This window comes from Oncorhynchus gorbuscha, linkage group LG12 (genome assembly GCF_021184085.1).
Source record: "Oncorhynchus gorbuscha isolate QuinsamMale2020 ecotype Even-year linkage group LG12, OgorEven_v1.0, whole genome shotgun sequence".
Classification (NCBI taxonomy): domain Eukaryota; kingdom Metazoa; phylum Chordata; class Actinopteri; order Salmoniformes; family Salmonidae; genus Oncorhynchus; species Oncorhynchus gorbuscha.
In genome coordinates this window covers 41,672,421-41,693,432 of record NC_060184.1, presented here as the reverse complement: position 1 = coordinate 41,693,432, position 21,012 = coordinate 41,672,421, and the positions used below count along the sequence as shown (strand labels likewise).

General features: G+C 44.4%; 1 protein-coding gene across 3 annotated transcripts in view; it reads left to right on the top strand.

Moving 5' to 3' along the window:
• Positions 1 to 21,012, top strand: part of LOC123991022 (A-kinase anchor protein 12-like) — a 65,431-nt gene that overhangs the window by 19,529 nt on the left and 24,890 nt on the right. For all 3 annotated transcript variants that reach the window (XM_046292144.1, XM_046292142.1, XM_046292143.1), the window contains exon 3: positions 13,298 to 13,403. In XM_046292144.1, the coding sequence (XP_046148100.1) occupies positions 13,298 to 13,403 (106 nt within the window). The remainder of the gene's footprint in view (positions 1 to 13,297; positions 13,404 to 21,012) is intronic.

The window sequence follows — 21,012 nt, the reverse complement described above, 5'->3', positions numbered from 1 at the left end:
TGGAGGCGTGCGTGGCCACGCAGTCGTGGGTGAACAGGGAGTACAGGAGAGGGCTCAGAACGCACCCTTGTGGGGCCCCAGTGTTGAGGATCAGCGGGGTGGAGATGTTGTTGCCTACCCTCACCACCTGGGGGCGGCCCGTCAGGAAGTCCAGTACCCAGTTGCACAGGGCAGGGTCGAGAACCAGGGTCTCGAGCTTGATGACGAGCTTGGAGGGTACTATGGTGTTAAATGCCGAGCTGTAGTCGATGAACAGCATTCTCACATAGGTATTCCTCTTGTCCAGATGGGTTAGGGCAGTGTGCAGTGTGGTTGAGATTGCATCGTCTGTGGACCTATTTGGGCGGTAAGCAAATTGGAGTGGGTCTAGGGTGTCAGGTAGGGTGGAGGTGATATGGTCCTTGACTAGTCTCTCAAAGCACTTCATGATTACGGAAGTGAGTGCTACGGGGCGGTAGTCGTTTAGCTCAGTTGCCTTAGCTTTCTTGGGAACAGGAACAATGGTGGCCCTCTTGAAGCATGTGGGAACAGCAGACTGGTATAGGGATTGATTGAATATGTCCGTAAACACACCAGCCAGCAGGTCTGCGCATGCTCTGAGGGCGCGGCTGGGGATGCCGTCTGGGCCTGCAGCCTTGTGAGGGTTAACACGTTTAAATGTTTTACTCACCTCGGTTGCAGTGAAGGAGAGGCCGCATGTTTTCGTTCCAGGCCGTGTCAGTGGCACTGTATTGTCCTCAAAGCGGGCAAAAAAGTTATTTAGTCTGCCTGAGAGCAAGACATCCTGGTCCGTGACTGGGCTGGTTTTCTTCTTGCAGTCCGTAATTGACTGTAGACCCTGCCACATACGCTACAGGCCCTCCTGGACACCTACAGCACACGATGTCACAAGAAGGCCAAAGATCATCAAGGACAACGACCACCCGAGCCACTGCCTGTTCACCCTGCCGAGGTCAGAACAGCTGCTTCAAAGCTGGGACCGAGAGACTAAAAATCAGCTTCTGTCTCAAGGCCATCAGACTGTTAAAGAAGAAGTTACAGGTCTGTAGGAGCCAGAAATCTTGCTTGTTTGTAGGTGACCAACTACTTATTTTCCACCATAATTTGCAAATAAATTGAAAGTTGAAAGTCTGTGTTGCCCAGAAACAGCCCCAAAACATCACTGCTCTAGAGGAGATCTGCATGGAGGAATGGGCCAAAATACCAGCAACAGTGTGTGAAAACCTTGTGAAGACTTACTGACCTCTGTTTGACCTCTATCATTGCCAACAAAGGGTATATAACAAAGTATTAAGATAAACTTTTGTTATTGACCAAATACTTATTTTCCAACATAATTTGCAAATAAATTCATTAAAAATCCTAAAATGTGATTTTCTGGATTTATTTTCTCATTTTGACTGTCATAGTTGAAGTGTACTTATGATGAAAATAACAGGCCTCTCATCTTTTTAAGTGGGAGAACTTGCACAATTGGTGGCTGACGAAATACTTTTTTGCCCCACTGTATGCATATTCTAGCATCTGGTCCTGAGAAATAGGCGGTTTACTTTGAGAACGTTATTTTTCCAAAAATGAAAATAGTGCCCCCTAGTTTCAAGAGGTTAAGACACACCTCTCCAATCCAATCTTTACATTTTATGGTTCTAGAGGAAGCTAATAAAGAGGGTAACAGGATACCAAACCTTTATTGCTCATTTAAGTGAATCTGTCCTCACCTCAAATCCTCCTTCATCTAATCCACAGAGGTCCATCTGTCTCTCCTGTTTCACACGTTGCTCTCCTCTCATAGGACACATTCCACAGCTATGTCTTTCTACAGAGACCCAGTCTCTTTCACTCCTTAATATACTATGCGTCTGATCTATCATGTCTTTAATATCCCAGTGTTCCAAATGTCGAACCCAACAGTCCCTCCTCTCTAATGTTCAATTCATATAAACATGGAAATTACTAATACATGTATAAACAATGATAATAAAACATAAAAAACTAACAAAGGATTAAAAAACAAGAATTAAACAAACAAACAAATGAACAAACAGTCACCGCGAGGTGTACCAATTCAGAGACTTATGGCCTCCGAACTATGATCACACAACAAAATGCCATTCCAGCTGAATCTGCGGTCTCATTCAATGGCACATGGAGCAGCTTCCCTTTTCTGGTTCCTAAGAGAGTGAAAGCACGACTTGGAAAGCAACAAAAAGACACACAAAACATAACATTATTGACGATGTGATAAGCAATGCATAAATATATATGCATGACAACCAAAGTCTCAGACCATGATAATTCCCGCTCTCTCTTCACCTGACTCTATGCCTCCAGGATACATTCCTGCTGGGTTCCACAGAAATGAAAGCTCTAAAAAGCTTCCTCATGCTTTTGCCCTGTTTTTAGGACCCAGGTCCCAAGAGGTGTTCCCAAGTCATGTTGCTACTTTGTTGCCCATCTTCTCGATTTCACCTGATAGGCACAACACCTGATATGCAAGTGCGTATCCATAATCCATGTTCCATCCTCTTGAGGTAAAACAGCATTGTATATGCTTTCACATCAATGCCTTCAACATTTTGTTCACAGTACAATGGACAATCCTGTATCATATGATGCGTTAACCCATAAAGCAGTTAAACCCCAAACCAACTATGATGTTTAGATTGGTTCTGGGAACTACTATATCTGTATGTCTTACAGTGGAATCTAGTCTCTCTCTCGCTCCGCTTCCTCTGTCATGGTGTCTTCACTCACCCATTATGCAGTTGGACCTCACTTCATGTGAGAACTATGCACCCCCCAAGGAGAGACATGACTATCTTAACCACTGCAGGTACTATTCGTAGTAGTGTGTCTCTCAAACCAAGGCTGTTCCAACAACCCGCCTGGTGTCTCTTGATGAAGTTGATCATTCTTCATTAGGAATTTTTAATATTCAGGGCTTTCGACCCCATTAAATGTTTCCTTTCCCTTTCTTTCCCTGTCCTTCGGAAACCCATTTAAATACCTCTTAAAAACAGTTCATCCTCTTCTCTGTAACCATCATACCACATTAAAAAAAATCAAAGTTCATTTTAGGTTTGGTAACCCCAATGCTAATTCCTCGTGACCCCTCCACCCTTTTGTCCATTCTAGAATCCCATTCCAGAATAAGACTACATCAAACATGAATGTATTTAAAAATAAAACCACACAAAATGCCTAATGACTTAAACAAACCCTAAAAACTTATGAATTTGCAAGGAGTGTTTGGCCATATCATTTAAATGTGTTCCCTTTAGAATCCATTCCCCTGGCATTTCGCCTAAAATCTTCAACCCAAAATAAGTTTTCGTGTGGCAAATTTAGCCAATTTCTCATTGTAGGGAATACGCATGTTATATAACACTTTCTCTCACCAAGGCAGCCGCCTTAACCATTTTGTCTGCTTTACGATTGCCTATGGCGATTGCATCTGTACGACTAGTATGAGCTTCACATTTCACCACTGCTAATTTACTGGTTAACTGACATTCTTCTGTCGCTGTTAACATGCCCTGTGATGACCACAATGTACCGAAATCATGAACTACTCCAAATGCATACCACACACAGCCTACACCGTTACTCTATTCTCGTCTGTGTTCATGTAACTAGAGCCATCTTTATACAATATTTTTCCCTCTTGCAAATCAGGTCTAGGTTTTGGAGTAATTTGATCTGGGTCACATGTATGCGATTCACCTTCCCCATGCAACAGCATTAATAACTCAGGATTCAAAGCACCAATCTTATGAAATTGTATATTTTCCCCATTTAACGTTAATTCCCATTTTGTCCATCTTGCACTATTAACATGTTGTGCTTTCATGCTGTTCACTATGGTTGCTACTGCGTGTGGTATATACAGATCTACTTTTTGACCCATTGTAATGGAAGCCGTGTTATGCAACACCATTTCAGTCGCCTGTATCGCTCTAAGGCACGGTGTGACATTCTTTTGCCACCGAGTCTAGCGATTTACTCCAGTACATTACTGGTCTTTCTCTACCCCCATGATTTTGCATAACCACCGCTCTACAATGTCCCTCTTGTTCATGAACAAATTTTTTAAATGTCATTTTAGGTTTAGCAGTCCCAATGCTGGCGCTTGACACAATTGCTTCTTTACCTCGACAAACACTTCATCTTCTCATGTGAACCCTTCCCCCCTTACGTCAACTCTGTAAGCGGCTCAGCAATTTCAGAGAATGATGGAATAAAATGTTGAACAAAATTGAAAACTCCTAAAGTTTTCCTGAGAAAAAATGGAAAACCCCAAAATATGTTACCTTTTAATTTGGTAGTTGTGCTTTGTCATACGATGCTTCATGACCCCGTTCCACCAAATTGTCTACCAATGTCGTGCGGTCTCGCATGTGAGTTTCTTTCATCCACATATTATACCAACACAGAACCTACAATTGACACCCTTTTAACGATTGTTTCAATGCAAAATGATACCACGTGGGACTGTCTTTAAATCCCATCAGTACTCTACTAAAAATGAGGTAAAACGTGATCTTATACGTCTTCCATCACATAGAAACCGTAATCTCTAATCTCTTTGAAAAAGATGCAAACTCTTGTATAGCTGCATTTCCTGCTAATGCCAATGCCTGATTGTCCCACATCTAAAACAGGGAGCCATCTCCTTACACTTTGATGTTTTTTTTCGCTACATTTCTTAGTTTTATCCTGGCCATTGAAACTATAGTTAGTGATTTCCTCTATGGCTCTACTAACCCTTCACATGTCTGTGAGGCGAGTGGAGTCATATTCCACTCTCAAAACATTGTCTCTAATTAAATTTACTACCCCCGCAATTATTGTTTTGATCACAGGGTTCAACCCCGTCATTAAAGCAGAAGCGCAAATTCTATTCAATTCACTCCCGTTCCCAGGCCTTCTATAGTAAAGTACCGGTGTTACACTTTCTGGGTTTATCATTATGTATTTTTTGTTAATAGAATGCTGACATTAAAACTCTGGTATATTGAGCTCTTGATTCTGGTTTTATGTCCTTGTGCCAAGTCATAATTTCCTCCCAGAATTCTTTATTTGATTTGAATTCACCGTCAGCAGGAAAATATTGTCCAATTTTATCTAATTTGCTAAATTTCTCCCATATTCCAGCCGAAATGGTATAATGCTCGTGCACTTCTTTTAGTGCCTCCATGGATTTATTACATTTCGCTATTGTAACGGGTGTCGTCGTCGGATGAGGAGGAATCGGACCAAATCGCAGCGTGGTAAGTGTTCATGACTTTTATTTAACTGAACACTGAAACAAAAATAACAAAGTGCAAAACGCAACCGAAACAGTGCTGTCAGGTGCAGAAAACACTAAACAGAAAACTTCCCACAAAATATAGGTGGGAAAAAGCTACCTAAGTATGGTTCCTAATCAGAGACAACAAAGAAATGGTTCCCAATGGTTCCCAATCAGGCCAAAACAAAGAAATACAAAACATAGAAAAAGGAACATAGAATGCCCACCCAAATCACACCCTAACCAAACCAAAATAGAGATATAAAAAGCTCTCTAAGGTCAGGGCGTGACAGCTATCTCTATATTACAGGGAGAAACAAGTCTGTTTGTCGCCATATCAATAGTTATTATTCCGTGAACACGCCCGACGGTGTTCAGGGTATTTTAGATTTCTTCACTCCCGTCTATAATACCCACCTTCTATTAACTATTTTCTATGATAGCACACGACACTTCCCCGGATAATAATTAGTTGGTCACGGCACCTTGTATTATAATACTTTGTCCTATTCCAGTACTTCCTCAAATATCACTATTATTGATAACACACATCATCAAAATTATTCACAATTGTCTTCCTATTTCCACATACTCTGCCATGGTTCATCACCCCAACAGGGCTATGCAGGGAACCAACCCTGCTGGTATTTACTCCCTAGGACTCACCCTTCGCAGGTTCCAGCCTGCTCGGGTTTACCTTCCGGGACTCACCCTATATTAATAGTAATCACAGGTATTAATCCACTGGGATTAACTATTGACTTTATAGTACTAGCAGGAACCAACCTACTAGGGAGCTACCTCCTAGGACTTACCCTACAGGTACCAGCCTGTATGAGTTTCTTCTGGGACTTACCATTTACTATAAAGCTAGGACCGGTCGTCACACCATGGGCCTATAGAATTAAACTTAGGCTCTCCAGGTCCAAATCCCAAAATTAGTTCAGCCAACGATTCTCATCTCCCCAAGATGTCAAAATGAGTGGAAACAGATATAGGAACTAGCCTACCTTGCTTGTTGCCAGCTCTGCTCCACTGATCTGGACTCTTTGGTTTGACTACAAATTGTGGTGAACTCCTGGCTAGCTCGCCATCTGTTAGATTCTTATTTTTCAGAGCTGATAACCCATGGACTCTAGAGAAGCTTGAACCAAGTTTAATTCTTCCCAACGGTGCTGTACAGCTCTAATCAGACAACTCAACATTTGTCACATGCAGGTATTTATATCCCATTTAAGGCACTCCTTCTCTCCAATCCTTACATGTTATGGCTCTACAGGAAGATAATAAAGAAGGTAACAGGATACCAAACCTTTATTGCTCCTTTACACATTCCACAGCTATCTGTCTTTCTACAGAGACCCAGTCTCTTTCACTCATTAATATACTATGTGTCTGATCTATCAAGTCTTTAACCTTTCTGGCGCAGGCGTTCCGCTAGCGACCCACCTCGACAACATCCGGTGAAATTGCAGCACGCCAAATTCAAAATACAATAAACTCAATATTAAACATTCATGATAATACAAGTGTCATACATGATTCTTTAGCTTCGAATCTTGGCGTTCTTACCGCATCGTCTGATTGCAAAAAGGCTTTACGACTAGACTAGTTTAGACTAGTTTTGCCATAGGACTCCTTGAGGTTAAACAACTATTCTTCGTTGGTTTTTCAGAATACAAGTCAGAAACCATATATAATGACTGTTGACATCTAGTGAAAGCCATAGGAACTGCAATTTGGACAAATTGCTTAGAGTTACAACCAACCACATATTCACCCCAATTCTAATTGGTGCTTGGTGTGTGGGATGTGCCCAGAAATCTGGAAAGAGTTAAAGGTCATTCCACTACCAAAGGAAAACAAATCTGCCTTCACAACATGCTGCCTGTGTTAAGATGTGTTAGGATTCGGCATGGGCCTTCAGATCCTCAAAAAGTTCTACAGCTGCACCATTGAGAGCATCTTGAATGGCTGCATTGCCGCTAATTGAGGGCCTGATGATTAGTTGAATGACGTATGCTTCAATAAAACTGTGTACTGTTGGGGGTACTCGAGGACCAGTTGGGAAGCACTGGCCTAAAGTATGATGGCATTAGCATTATGGGCATTTGCAAGGCACATTGTTTACATATTGTTGAACCTCCAAATTGTTATCAATTTTAAAAAGATAACAGTACAAAATGTAAACTCAGCAAAAAAAGAAACGTCCTCTCACTGTCAACTGTGTTTATTTTCAGCAAAGTTAACATTTGTAAATATTTGTATTAACATACAAAGATTCAACAACTGAGACATAAACTGAACAAGTTCCACAGACATGTGACTAACAGAAATGTAATAATGTGTCCCTAAGCAAAGGGGGGGGGTCTAAAATAAAAAGTAACAGTCAGTATCTAGTGTAGCCACCAGCTGCATTAAGAACTGCAGAACTGCATCTCCTCCTCATGGGACCACACCAGATTTGCCAGTTCTTGATGTGAGATGTTACCCCACTCTTCCACCAAGGCACCTGCAAGTTCCCAGAACTCTGGTGGGAATGGCCATAGCCCTCACACTCCAATCCAACAGGTCCCAGACGTGCTCAATGGGATTGAGATCCGCGCTCTTCGCTGGCCATGGCAGAACACTGACAGTCCTGTCTGGCAGGAAGTCACGCACAAAACGAGCAGTATGGCTGGTGGCATTGTCATGCTGGAGGGTCATGTCAGGATGAACCTGCAGGAAGGTTACCACATGAGGGAGGAGGATGTAATTTCCTGTAACGCACAGCATTGAGATAGCCTGCAAGGACAACAAGCTCAGTCCGATGATGCTGTGACACACCGCCCCAGACCATGACAGACCCTCCACATCGATCCCGCTCCAGAGTACTGGCCTTGGAGTAACGCTCATTCCTTCAACGATAAACTCGAATCTGACCATCACCCCTGGTGAGACAAAACCGCAACTCGTCAGTGAAGGGCAGCGATGGTGGGTTTGTTGTTGCTAGTGATGTCTGGTGAGGACCTGCCTTACAACAGACCTATCAGTCCTCAATTCAGCCTCTCTCAACCTATTGCAGACAGTCTGAGCACTGATTGAGGGATTGTGCGTTCCTGGTGTAACTCGGGCAATAGTTGTTGCCATCCTGTACCTGTCCCACAGGTGTGATGTTCGGCTGTACCGATCCCGTGCAGGTGTTGTTACACGTGATCTTCCACTGCGAGGACGATCAGCGGTCCGTCCTGTCTCCCTGTAGCACTGTCTTAGGCGTCTCACATTGCAAACTATTGCCCTGGCCACATCTGCAGTCCTCTTGCTTCCTTGCAGCAAGCCTAAGACATGTTCACGCAGATGAGCAGGGATCCTGGTCATCTTTCTTTTGCTGTTTTTCCAGATTCAGTAGAAAGGCCTCTTTGATGTCCTAAGATTTCTTAACTGTGACCTTAATTGCCTAATTCCCTATCGTCTGTAAGCTGTTAGTGTCTAAGACCGTTCCACAGGTGCATGTTCGTTAATTATTGAACAAGCACATGAAACAGTGTTTAAACCCTTTACAATGAAGGTCTGTGAAGTTATTTGGATTTTTACGAATTATTTTGAACGACAGGGTCCTGAAAACGGAAGTTTTTTTTTTTTGCTGAGTTTTTATATCCCGAAGTATTCAGACTCCTTGACTTTTCCCACATTTTGTTACGTTACAGCCTTATTCTAAAATGGATTATATTAGTGTTTCTCCTCATCAATCTACACAATACACCATAATGACGAAGCGAAAACAGGTTAAAACATTTTTTTTGCAGATGTATTAAAAACAGAAGTACCTTATTGACATAAGTATTCAGACCATATGCTATGAGATCTCAGGTGCATCCTGTTTCCACTGATCATCCTTGAGATGTTTCCATAACTTGATCCACCGGTGGTAAATTCTATTGATTGGACATGATTTGGAAAGTGTCACGTTTGTCGTATTGATGATACCAAGGCACAGCGTGATTTCAATACATACTTCTTTTAATAAAGAAAGAACACTAAACAAAATAACCGTGACGCTATATAACCCGAGTGCTGACAGGCAACTACACAGACAATAACCCACCAAACCAAAATGGGAAATGGCAACCTAAATTTACATTACATTACATTTAAGTCATTTAGCAGACGCTCTTATCCAGAGTGGCTTACAAATTGGTGCATTCACCTTATGACATCCAGTGGAACAGCCACTTTACAATAGTGCATCTAAATCTTTTAAGGGGGGGTGAGAAGGATTACTTTTTCCTATCCTAGGTATTCCTTAAAGAGGTGGGGCTTCAGGTGTCTCCGGAAGGTGGTGATGGACTCCGCTGTCCTGGCGTCGTGAGGGAGTTTGTTCCACCATTGGGGGGCCAGAGCAGCGAACAGTTTTGACTGGGCTGAGCGGGAACTGTACTTCCTCAGTGGTAGGGAGGCGAGCAGGCCAGAGGTGGATGAACGCAGTGCCTTTGTTTGGGTGTAGGGCCTGATCAGAGCCTGGAGGTGCTGAGGTGCCGTTCCCCTCACAGCTCCGTAGGCAAGCACCATGGTCTTGTAGCGGATGCGAGCTTCAACTGGAAGCCAGTGGAGAGAACGGAGGAGCGGGGTGACGTGAGAGAACTTGGGAAGGTTGAACACCAGACGGGCTGCGGCGTTCTGGATGAGTTGTAGGGGTTTAATGGCACAGGCAGGGAGGCCAGCCAACAGCGAGTTGCAGTAATCCAGACGGGAGATGACAAGTGCCTGGATTAGGACCTGTGCCGCTTCCTGTGTGAGGCAGGGTCGTACTCTGCGGATGTTGTAGAGCATGAACCTACAGGAACGGGCCACCGCCTTGATGTTGGTTGAGAACGACAGGGTGTTGTCCAGGATCACGCCAAGGTTCTTGGCGCTCTGGGAGGAGGACACAGTGGAGTTGTCAACCGTGATGGCGAGATCATGGAACGGGCAGTCCTTCCCCGGGAGGAAGAGCAGCTCCGTCTTGCCGAGGTTCAGCTTGAGGTGGTGATCCGTCATCCACACTGATATGTCTGCCAGACATGCAGAGATGCGATTCGCCACCTGGTCATCAGAACGGGGAAAGGAGAAGATTAATTGTGTGTCATCTGCATAGCAATGATAGGAGAGACCATGTGAGGTTATGACAGAGCCAAGTGACTTGGTGTATAGAGAGAATAGGAGAGGGCCTAGAACAGAGCCCTGGGGGACACCAGTGGTGAGAGCGCGTGGTGAGGAGACAGATTCTCGCCACGCCACCTGGTAGGAGCGACCTGTCAGGTAGGACGCAATCCAAGCGTGGGCCGCGCCGGAGATGCCCAACTCTGAGAGGGTGGAGAGGAGGATCTGATGGTTCACAGTATCGAAGGCAGCCGATAGGTCTAGAAGGATGAGAGCAGAGGAGAGAGAGTTAGTTTTAGCAGTGCGGAGCGCCTCCGTGATACAGAGAAGAGCAGTCTCAGTTGAATGACTAGTCTTGAAACCTGACTGATTTGGATCAAGAAGGTCATTCTGAGAGATAGCGGGAGAGCTGGCCAAGGACTGCACGTTCAAGAGTTTTGAGAGAAAAGAAAGAAGGGATACTGGTCTGTAATTGTTGACATCGGAGGGATCGAGTGTAGGTTTTTTCAGAAGGGGTGCAACTCTCGCTCTCTTGAAGACGGAAGGGACGTAGCCAGCGGTCAGGGATGAGTTGATGAGCGGGTTGAGGTAAGGGAGAAGGTCTCCGGAAATGGTCTGGAGAAGAGAGGAGGGGATAGGGTCGAGCGGGCAGGTTGTTGGGCGGCCGTTCTGTGAGCTCGCAATGAGTCGTCGAGCCACGGAGCGGGAGGGGAGGACCGAGCCGGCCTGGAGGATAGGGGGCATAGAGAGTCAAAGGATGTAGAAAGGGAGGAGAGGAGGGTTGAGGAGGCAGAATCAGGAGATAGGTTGGAGAAGGTTTGAGCAGAGGGAAGAGATGATAGGATGGAAGAGGAGAGAGTAGCGGGGGAGAGAGAGCGAAGGTTGGGACGGCGCGATACCATCAGAGTAGGGGCAGTGTGGGAAGTGTTGGATGAGAGCGAGAGGGAAAAGGATACAAGGTAGTGGTCGGAGACTTGGAGGGGAGTTGCAATGAGGTTAGTGGAAGAACAGCATCTAGTAAAGATGAGGTCGAGCGTATTGCCTGCCTTGTGAGTAGGGGGGGAAGGTGAGAGGGTGAGGTCAAAAGACGAGAGGAGTGGAAAGAAGGAGGCAGAGAGGAATGAGTCAAAGGTAGACGTGGGGAGGTTAAAGTCGCCCAGAACTGAGAGAGGTGAGCAGGAAAGGAGCTTATCAAGGCATCAAGCTCATTGATGAACTCTCCGAGTGAACCTGGAGGGCGATAAATGATAAGGATGTTAAGCTTGAAAGGGCTGGTAACTGTGACAGCATGGAATTCAAAGGAGGCGATAGACAGATGGGTAAGGGGAGAAAGAGGGAATGACCACTTGGGAGAGATGAGGATCCCGGTGCCACCACCCCGCTGACCAGAAGCTCTCGGGGTGTGCAAGAACACGTGGGCGGACGAAGAGAGAGCAGTGGGAGTAGCAGTTATCTGTGGTGATCCATGTTTCCGTCAGTGCCAAGAAGTCGAGGGACTGGAGGGAGGCATAGGCTGAGATGAAATCTGCCTTGTTGGCCGCAGATCGGCAGTTCCAGAGGCTACCGGAGACCTGGAACTCCACGTGGGTCGTGCGCGCTGGGACCACCAGATTAGGGTGGCCGCGGCCACGCGGTGTGGAGCGTCTGTATGGTCTGTGCAGAGAGGAGAGAACAGGGATAGACAGACACATAGTTGACAGGCTACAGAAGAGGCTACGCTAATGCAAAGGAGATTGGAATGACAAGTGGACTACACGTCTCGGAATGTTCAGAAAGTTAAGCTTATGTAGCAAGAATCTTATTGACTAAAATGATTAAAATGATACAGTACTGCTGAAGTAGGCTAGCTGGCAGTGGCTGCGTTGTTGACTTTGTAGGCTAGCTGGCAGTGGCTGCGTTGTTGACACTACACTAATCAAGTCGTTCCGTTCAGTGTAATAGTTTCAACAGTGCTGCTAGTCGGGGGCTAGCTGGCTAGCTAGCAGTGTTGATTACGTTACGTTGCGTTAAAAGAACGACAATAGCTGGCTAGCTAACCTAGAAAATCGCTCTAGACTACACAATTATCTTTGATACAAAGACGGCTATGTAGCTAGCTACGATCAAACAAATCAAACCGTTGTACTGTAATGAAATGAAATGAAAATGTGATACTACCTGTGGAGCGAAGCGGAATGCGACCAGGTTGTTGAGTGCGGAAGTTCTATTTCTATTAAATAGGATCCCCAATCAGAGACAACGATAAACAGCTGCCTCTGATTGGGAACCAATTCAGGCCACCATAGACCTACATTTACATAGACAAACCAAAACCCCATAGATGTACAAAAACCCTAGACAAGATGAAAACACACATACCACCCTTGTCACACCCTGACCTAACCAAAATAATAAAGAAAACAAAGATACCTAAGGTCAAGGGCGTGACAGAAAGGCACAAACCTGTCTTTACAAGGTCCCACAGTTGACAGTGCATGTCAGAGCAAGAACCAAGCCATGGCTTGGACAAAAATATTTGTCCGTAGAGCGCCAAGACAGGATTGTGTCGAGGCACAGGTATTATTACTGCACTGTTTTGAGATGGCACTTACCCTTGTGCACCCTATGGGCATGACACCTCTGGGAGGTGTATAGCTACTTTGTTATGCATTTGACATTATGTCATTGTTGGATGGAGGAATATTATGATACATGTTTCTTTATTTTGAAACCTTGTTGAAAACCATTAGTTTTTTCTGCTCTCTTGACATGACAATTTGTGGATTGAATACTGTGCAGATGCTGTGCTTTTACTGATGAGTATCTCTGCTGTGTTGTTGAAGTTATCTTTCAGTGCTCTCTCTCTCTCTCTCTCTCTCTCCTCTCTCTCCTCTCCCCCTTCCTCATCAGTTCCAGCAGAAGAATGGACAGATCTCCATCACCAGTCTGAATGGGAAGGCAGATGAACAGACAGAGCTCAATGACCACTCAGAGGACAACACCCTAGCAGAGGAAGGTTAGAGAGACAGTTGTTTATTTATCTATATGATTGTGATTGTCTGTGAGCTTGTGTTTATGTATGGATGTGTCTGTTTGAGTTTGTCCCTGATCGTATTTGTGCATTCGATGTGCAGGTGGGTGGGGGGTGTGTGAGAGAGTGTGTGTGAGTGTGGTATGGCCCCTGACTGACACAAAATACCATGCCACCCATGTTCAGCCTCTGGCCCTGTGGGTGTCTGTGTGATCTTTATATCCCTGCAACTATGTCCCTTGACAGCCTCTTGATCCTTCACTAATCTTTCTGTCAACGCTGAAGGGACACCTACAGTTTCCTATTGGAGCTTTGAAACAGGTCCCTTTGTTCACCCACACCAGACGCAATCAGGACACGCAGGTTGAAATTTAAAAATTTAATCTGAACCAACTATATTAATTTGGGGACAGGTCAAAAAGCATTAAACATAAATGGAAATGTAGCTTGCTAGCTTGCAGTTGCTAGCTAATTTGTCCTTGGATATAAACATTGGGTTGTTATTTTACCTGAAATGCACAAGGTCCTCTACTCCGACAATAATCCACAGATTATAATCCACAGAAACCGAGGTTGATTCTAGTAATCTCTCCTCTTTCAGGATTCTTCTTCTTCTCTGGACTTTATATGGCGGTTAGCAACCAACTTTAAGGTGCCTTACCAACTGGACTGGAGTGAAGAACTCAGTTCATCTTTCAATCACCCACATGGATATATGCTCCTAAAAACCAATGAGGAGATGGGAGAGAATGAGGAGATGGGAGAGGCGGGACACAAATAGATCCAAGTTCTATTTTAGCGCCTGGCTATGCAGACGCTTGTTGACGCGCGCTAGCAGTGTGGTGCAATGATTGAATAACATTTGTGTGTACATTTATTTTGCATCCCTCGCGCATGCGAGCCATGTGGTCAGCATGTCACACACTCACATAGCCAACACACACCTGGACTGCATGGAGGCTTAGTTGTTCTAGGTAATCGGGTGTAAGACTGTGTGTAGACTCCTGCCCATTAACTTGAACTAGCTTGAAAGTAATTTGTTTGTGGGTTCTTAACTAAAGCCAGGTAGAATTCCTTACGACCCTGCCCACTCTGTGTATGCGTGTGTGTTTATTTACATTAACGTTCCTAACAGGGTCTCCATCTAGGGAGAAAAGTGCCCGTGCAGCCCTCCCAGATAAATATTTAGCAGGCTGCGACCCGACTCGAACAAAAGTGACCATCGCCGTTTAATAACTCTGTTCTGCCAGGGGAAGGAGTAACTCTATACTTCTTTAAACAGAGGGATATGTCACATACTACACTGTCAAAAAGCCTATTTAATGAAGTGATTCACTGTATGTAGAGAAAGATCTGGTGAGATTAGACATACAGTACATTATGAAAGTATTCAGACTCTTTCACTTTTTTCCACATTTTGTTACGTTACAGCCTTATTCTAAAATGGATTAAATAAATAAAAAATCTGAGAAAGCGAAAACAAGTTTTTCTAAGTTTTTGCAAATTTTAAATCAGAAATAACTTATTTACATAAGTATTCAGACCCTTTGCTCTGAGACTCAAAATTGAGCTGAGGTGCATCCTGTTTCCATTAATTGTCCTTGAGATGTTTCTACAACTTGAATGGAGTCCACCTATGGTAAATTCAATTGATTGTACGTGATTTGGAAAGGCACACTCCTGTCTATATAAGGTCAAAGGAATTGTCCGTAGAGCTCAGTGAGAGGATGGTGTCGAGGCACAGATCTGAGGAAGGGTACCAAAACACTTCTGCAGCATTGAAGGTCCCCAAGAACACAGTGGCCTCCATCATTCTTAAAAGGAAGAAGTTTGGAACCAACAAGACTTTTCCTAGAGCTGGTCGCCCGGCCAAACTGAGCAATCGGGGGAGAAGGGCCATGGTCATGAAGGTGACCAAGAACCCGATGGTCACTCTGACAGAGCTCTAGAGTTCGTCTGTGGAGATGGGAGAACCTTCCAGAAGGACAACCATCTCTGCAGCACTGCACCAATCATCAAACATAGACTTGGAATCACTTGCCACTTTAATAATTGGAACGCTAGTCACTTTACTCATCTCATATGTATATACTGTATTCTATTGTACTCTATTTTAGTCAATGCCACTCCGACATTGATGAATCTTAATATTTATATAATTCCATTTCTTTACTTTTAGATGTGTGAATTGTTAGATAATACTGCACTGTTGGAGCTAGGAACACAAGCATTTCACTACACCTTCAATAACATGTTAAATATGTGTATGTAACCAATACAATTTATTTAATATTGTAGAGTGGCCAGACAGAAGCCACTCCTCAGTAAAAGGTACATGACCACTGGCTTGGAGTTTGCCTAAAGGACTCTCAGAACTTGAGAAACAAGATTCTCTGTTCTGATGAAACCAAAATGGAACTATTTTTGGCCTGACTGCCAAGCGTCACATCTGGAGGAAACCTGGCACCATCCCTAAGGTGAAACATGGTGTTGGCAGCATCATTCTGTGGAGATGTTTTTCAGACTAGTCCAGAGCGCTCAGGACCTCAGACTGGGGCGACGGTTCACCTTCCAACAGGAAAATGGTCCTCAGCTTCGGGACAAGTCTCTGAATGTCCTTGAGTGGCCCAGCCAGAGGCTGGATTTGAACCTGATCTAATATCTCTGGAGAGACCTGAAAATAGCTGTGCATGGGCCCGCAGGATCTCGTCATGGTTTCTATGTGCATTCAAATTGCCATCGATGAAATGCAATTGTGTTGCCAATACCATAACCCCACCGCCACCATGGGGGACTCGGTTCACAACGTTGACATCAGCAAACCAATCGCCAACACGGCACCACACACGCTGTCTGCCATCTGCCCGTTACAGTTGATGCCATACACGTGGTCTGCGGTTGTGAGACCGTTTGGACTTACTGCTCTATCAACCCCATCACCCTCTTGTTTTAAAATCCCCACTTCAACATTCCAGTATTAAAGTGGCAGTGCAAAACATGTGAAGTTTTGGTCTCATGTTTCATGAGCTGAAGTAAAATATCCCAGAAATGTTCCATACCCACAAAAAGCTTATTTCTCTCAAACGTTGTGGACAAATGTATTTACACCCCTGTTAGTGAGCGTTTCTCCTTTGCCAAGATAATTAATCCACATGGCATTTCAAGAAGCTGGTTAAACAGAATGATCATTACACAGGTGCAGCTTGTGCTGGTGACAATAAAAGGCCACTCTAAAATGTGCAGTTTTGTCACACAACACAATGCCACAGATGTCTCAAGTTTTGAGGGAGCGTGCAATTGGCATGCTGACTGCAGGAATGTCAAACAGAGCTGTTGCCAAATATTTGAATCCGAATTTCTCTACCATAAGCAGCCTCCAATGTCGTTTTAGAGAATTTGGCAGTATGTCCAACCATGCTCACAACCGCAGATCACTTGTGACCACGCCAGCCCAGGACCTCCACATCCGGTTTCTTCACCTGCAGGATTGTCTGAGGAGGGCGGGGGTGGTGCTGAGGAGTATTTCTGTCTGTATTAAAGCCCTTTTGTGGGGGAAAACTCTGATTGGCTGGGCCTGGCTCCCCAGTGGGTGGGCCTGGCTCCCCAGCCCATTCAAGTGAAGTCCATAAATTAGGGCCTAATTTATTGATTTCAATTGACCGATTTCCTTCTATGAACTGTAAATCAAATCAAATGTATTTATAAAGCCCTTCTTACATCAGCTGATATCTCAAAGTGCTGTACAGAAACGCAGCCTAAGACTCCAAAAAGTAAGCAATGCAGGCATAGAAGCACTGTGGCTAGGAAAAACTCCCTAGAAAGGCCAGAACCTAGGAAGTAACCTAGAGAGGAACCAGGCTATGAGGGGTGGCCAGTCCTCTTCTGGCTGTGCTGGGTGGAGATTATAAGAGAACATGGCCAAGATGTTCAAATGTTCATAGGTGACCAGCATGGTCAAATAATAATAATCACAGTGGATGTCGAGGGTGCAACAAGTCAGCACCTCAGGAGTAAATGTCAGTTGGATTTTCATAGCTGATCATTCAGAGTATCTCTGCTGCTCCTGCTGTCTCTAGAGGTAGCCGCAGGCAGAACAGTTGAAACTGGAGCAGCAGCGCGGCCAGGTGGACTGGGGACAGAAAGGAGTCATCAGGCCAGATAGTCCTGAGGTATGGTCCTAGGGCTCAGGTCCTCCGAGAGAGAGAAAGAAAGAAAGAGTTAGAGAGAGCATACTTAAAATTCACAGGACACCGGATAAGACAGGAGAAATACTCCAGATATAACAGACTGGCCCCCTGACACAAAATACTGCAGCATAGAGACAGGAGTGGCCATGAGACACTGTGGCCCCATCCGACGAGACCCCCGGACAAGGCCAAACAGGCAGGATATAACCCCACCCACTTGCCAAAGCACAGCCCCCACACCACTAGAGGGATATCTTCAACCACAAACGTACAATCCTGAGACAAGGCCGAGTATAGCCCACAAAGATCTCCACCATGGCACGACTCAAGGGGGGGCGCCAACCCAGACAGGAAGATCACGCAATGACTCAACCCACTCAAGTAACGCACCCCTCCCAGGAATGGCATGGAGAGCACCAGTAAGCCAGTGACTCAGCCCCTGTAACAGGGTTAGAGGCAGAGAATTCCTGTGGAGAGAGGGGAACCGGCCAGGCAGAGACAGCAAGGATGGTTCGTTGCTCCAGTGCCTTTCCGTTCACCTTTACACTCCTGGGCAAGACTTCACTCAATCATATGACCCACTGAAGAGATGAGTCTTCAGTAAAGACTTAAAGGTTGAGACCGAGTCTGCGTCTCTCACATGGGTAGGCAGACCATTCCATAAAAATGGAGCTCTATAGGAGAAAGCCCTGCCTTCAGCTGTTTGTTTAGAAATTTTAGGGACAGTAAAGAGGCCTGCGTCTTGTGACCTTAGCGTATGTGTAGATTTGAACAGCAGGACCAAATCGGAAAGATGGGTAGGAGCAAGCCCATGTAATGCTTTGTAGGTTAGCGGTAAAAGCTTGAAATCAGCCCTTGCCTTAACAGGAAGCCAGTGTAGAGAGTCTAGTCTTGGAGTAATATGATCAAATTTTGGGGTTCTAGTCAAGATTCTAGCAGCCGTGTTTAGCACTAACTGAAGTTTACTTAGTGCTTTATCCGAGTAGCCGGAAAGTAGAGCATTGCAGTCTAACCTAGAAGTAACAAAAGCATGGATACATTTTTATGCATAATTTTTGGACAGAAAGTTTTAGATTTTTGCAATGTTACGTAGATGGAAAAAAGCTGTCTTTGAAACAGTCTTGATATGTTCGTCAAAAGAGAGATCAGGGTCAAGAGTAACGCCGATGTCCGTCACAGTTTAATTTAGAGACGACTGTACAACCATCAAGATTAAATGTCAGAAGAGCTCTTTGTTTCTTGGGACCTAGAACAGGCATCTCTGTTTTGTCCGAGTTTAAAAGTAAAACATTTGCAGCCATCCTCTTCCTTATGTCTGAAACAAAGGCTTCCAGCGAGGGCAATTTTGGGGCTTCACCATGTTTCATCGAAATGTACAGCTCCGCATAATAGTGAAAGTTAACATTATGTTTCCAGAATTACATCACCAAGAGGTAAAAGATATAGTGAAAATAATAGTGGTCCTATAACGGGACCTTGAGGAACACCGACATTTACAGTTGATTTGTCAGAGGACAAACCATCCACAGAGACAAACTGATATCTTTCCAACAGATAAGATCTAAACCAGGCCAGAACTTGTCCGTGTAGACCAATTTGACGTTTCCAATCTCTCCAAAAGAATGTGGTGATCGATGTTATCAAAAGCAGCACTAAGGTCTATGAACACGAGGACAGATGAAGAGCCTCGGTCTGACGCCATTAAATGGTCATTTCCCACCTTCATAAGTGCAGTCTCAGTGCTATGATGGGGCCTAAAACCAGACTGAAGCGTTTCATATACATTTTTTGTTTTCAGGAAGGCAGTGAGTTGCGGTGCAACAGCCTTTTCTAATATTTTTGAGAGGAATGGGAGATTCGATATAGGCCAATAGTTCTTCATATTTTCTGGGTCAAGGTTTGGCTTTTTCAAGAGAGGCTTTATTACTGCCACTTTTAGTGAGTTTGGTACACATCCGGTGGAAAGAGAGCCGTTTATTATGTTCAACATAGGAGGGCCAAGCACAGGAAGCAGCTCTTTCAGTAGTTTAGTTGGAATAGGGTCCAGTATGCAGCTTGACGGTTTAGAGGCCATGATTATTTTCATCATTGTTTCAAGAGATATAGTACTAAAACACTTGAGTGTCTCCCTTGATCCTAGGTCCTGGCAGTTGTTTAGACTCAGGGCAACTGAGGTTCGGAGGAATACGCAGATTTAAAGAGGAGTCCGTAATTTGCGTTCTAATGATCATGATCTTTTCCTCAAAGAAGTTCATGAATTTATCACTGCTGAAGTGAAAGCCATCTTCTCTTGGGGAATCCAGCTTTTTAGGTAGCTCTGCGACAGTTCTTATTTTCCTCAATTAAGTTGGAACAATAGGACGATCGAGCAGCAGTGAGAGCTCTTCGATACTGCACGGTACTGTCTTTCCAAGCTAGTCGGAAGACTTCCAGTTTGGCGTGGCGCCATTTCCGTTCCAATTTTCTGAAGGCTTGCTTCAGAGCCCGGAACTTTTCTGTATACCAGAGAGCTAGTTTCTTATGACAAATGTTTTTAGGGGTGTGACTGCATCTAGGGTATTGTGCAAGGTTAAATTGAGTTCACCAGTTAGGTGGTTAACTGATTTTTGTACTTTGACGTCCTCGGGTCGGCGGAGGGAATCTGGAAGGGCTTCTAGGAATCTTTGGGTTGTCCGAGAATTTATAGAACAACTTTTGATGATCCTTGGTTTGGATCTGTGCAGATTATTTGTTTAGATTGCAAACGTAATTAAATGGTGGTCTGGTGGTCCAGGATTATGAGGAAAAACATTAAGATCCACAACATTGATTCCACGGGACAAAACTAGGTCCAGAGTATGACTGTGGTAGTGAGTAGGTCCGGAGACATTTTGGACAAAACCCACTGAGTCGATGTCGTCGATGATGGCTCCAAAAATTAAAATATTATCTGCCATGACTACAAGGTCCAATAGCAATTCAGGGAACTCCGTGAGGAAATCTGTATATGGCCCAGGAGGCCTGTAAATAGTAGCTATAAAAAGTGATTGAATTGGCTGCATAGAAGCGTTTTTGGTCAATTGAAATTTGCTTTCATAAATGTTAGCAACACCTCTGCCTTTGCAGGATGTGCAGGGGATATGGTCACTAGTGTAACCAGGAGGTGAGGCCTCATTTAACACAGTAAATTCATCAGGCTTAAGCCATGTTTCAGTCAGCCCAATCACATTAAGATTATGATCAGTGATGAGTTCATTGACTAGAATTGCCATTGAAGTAAGGGATCTAACATTAAGTAGCCCTATTTTGAAATGTGAGGTATCACAATCTCTTTCAATAATGGCAGATATGGATGTCTTTATTCCAGTGAGATTGCTAAGGCGAACACCGCCATGTTTAGTTTTGCCCAACCTAAGTCGAGGCACAGA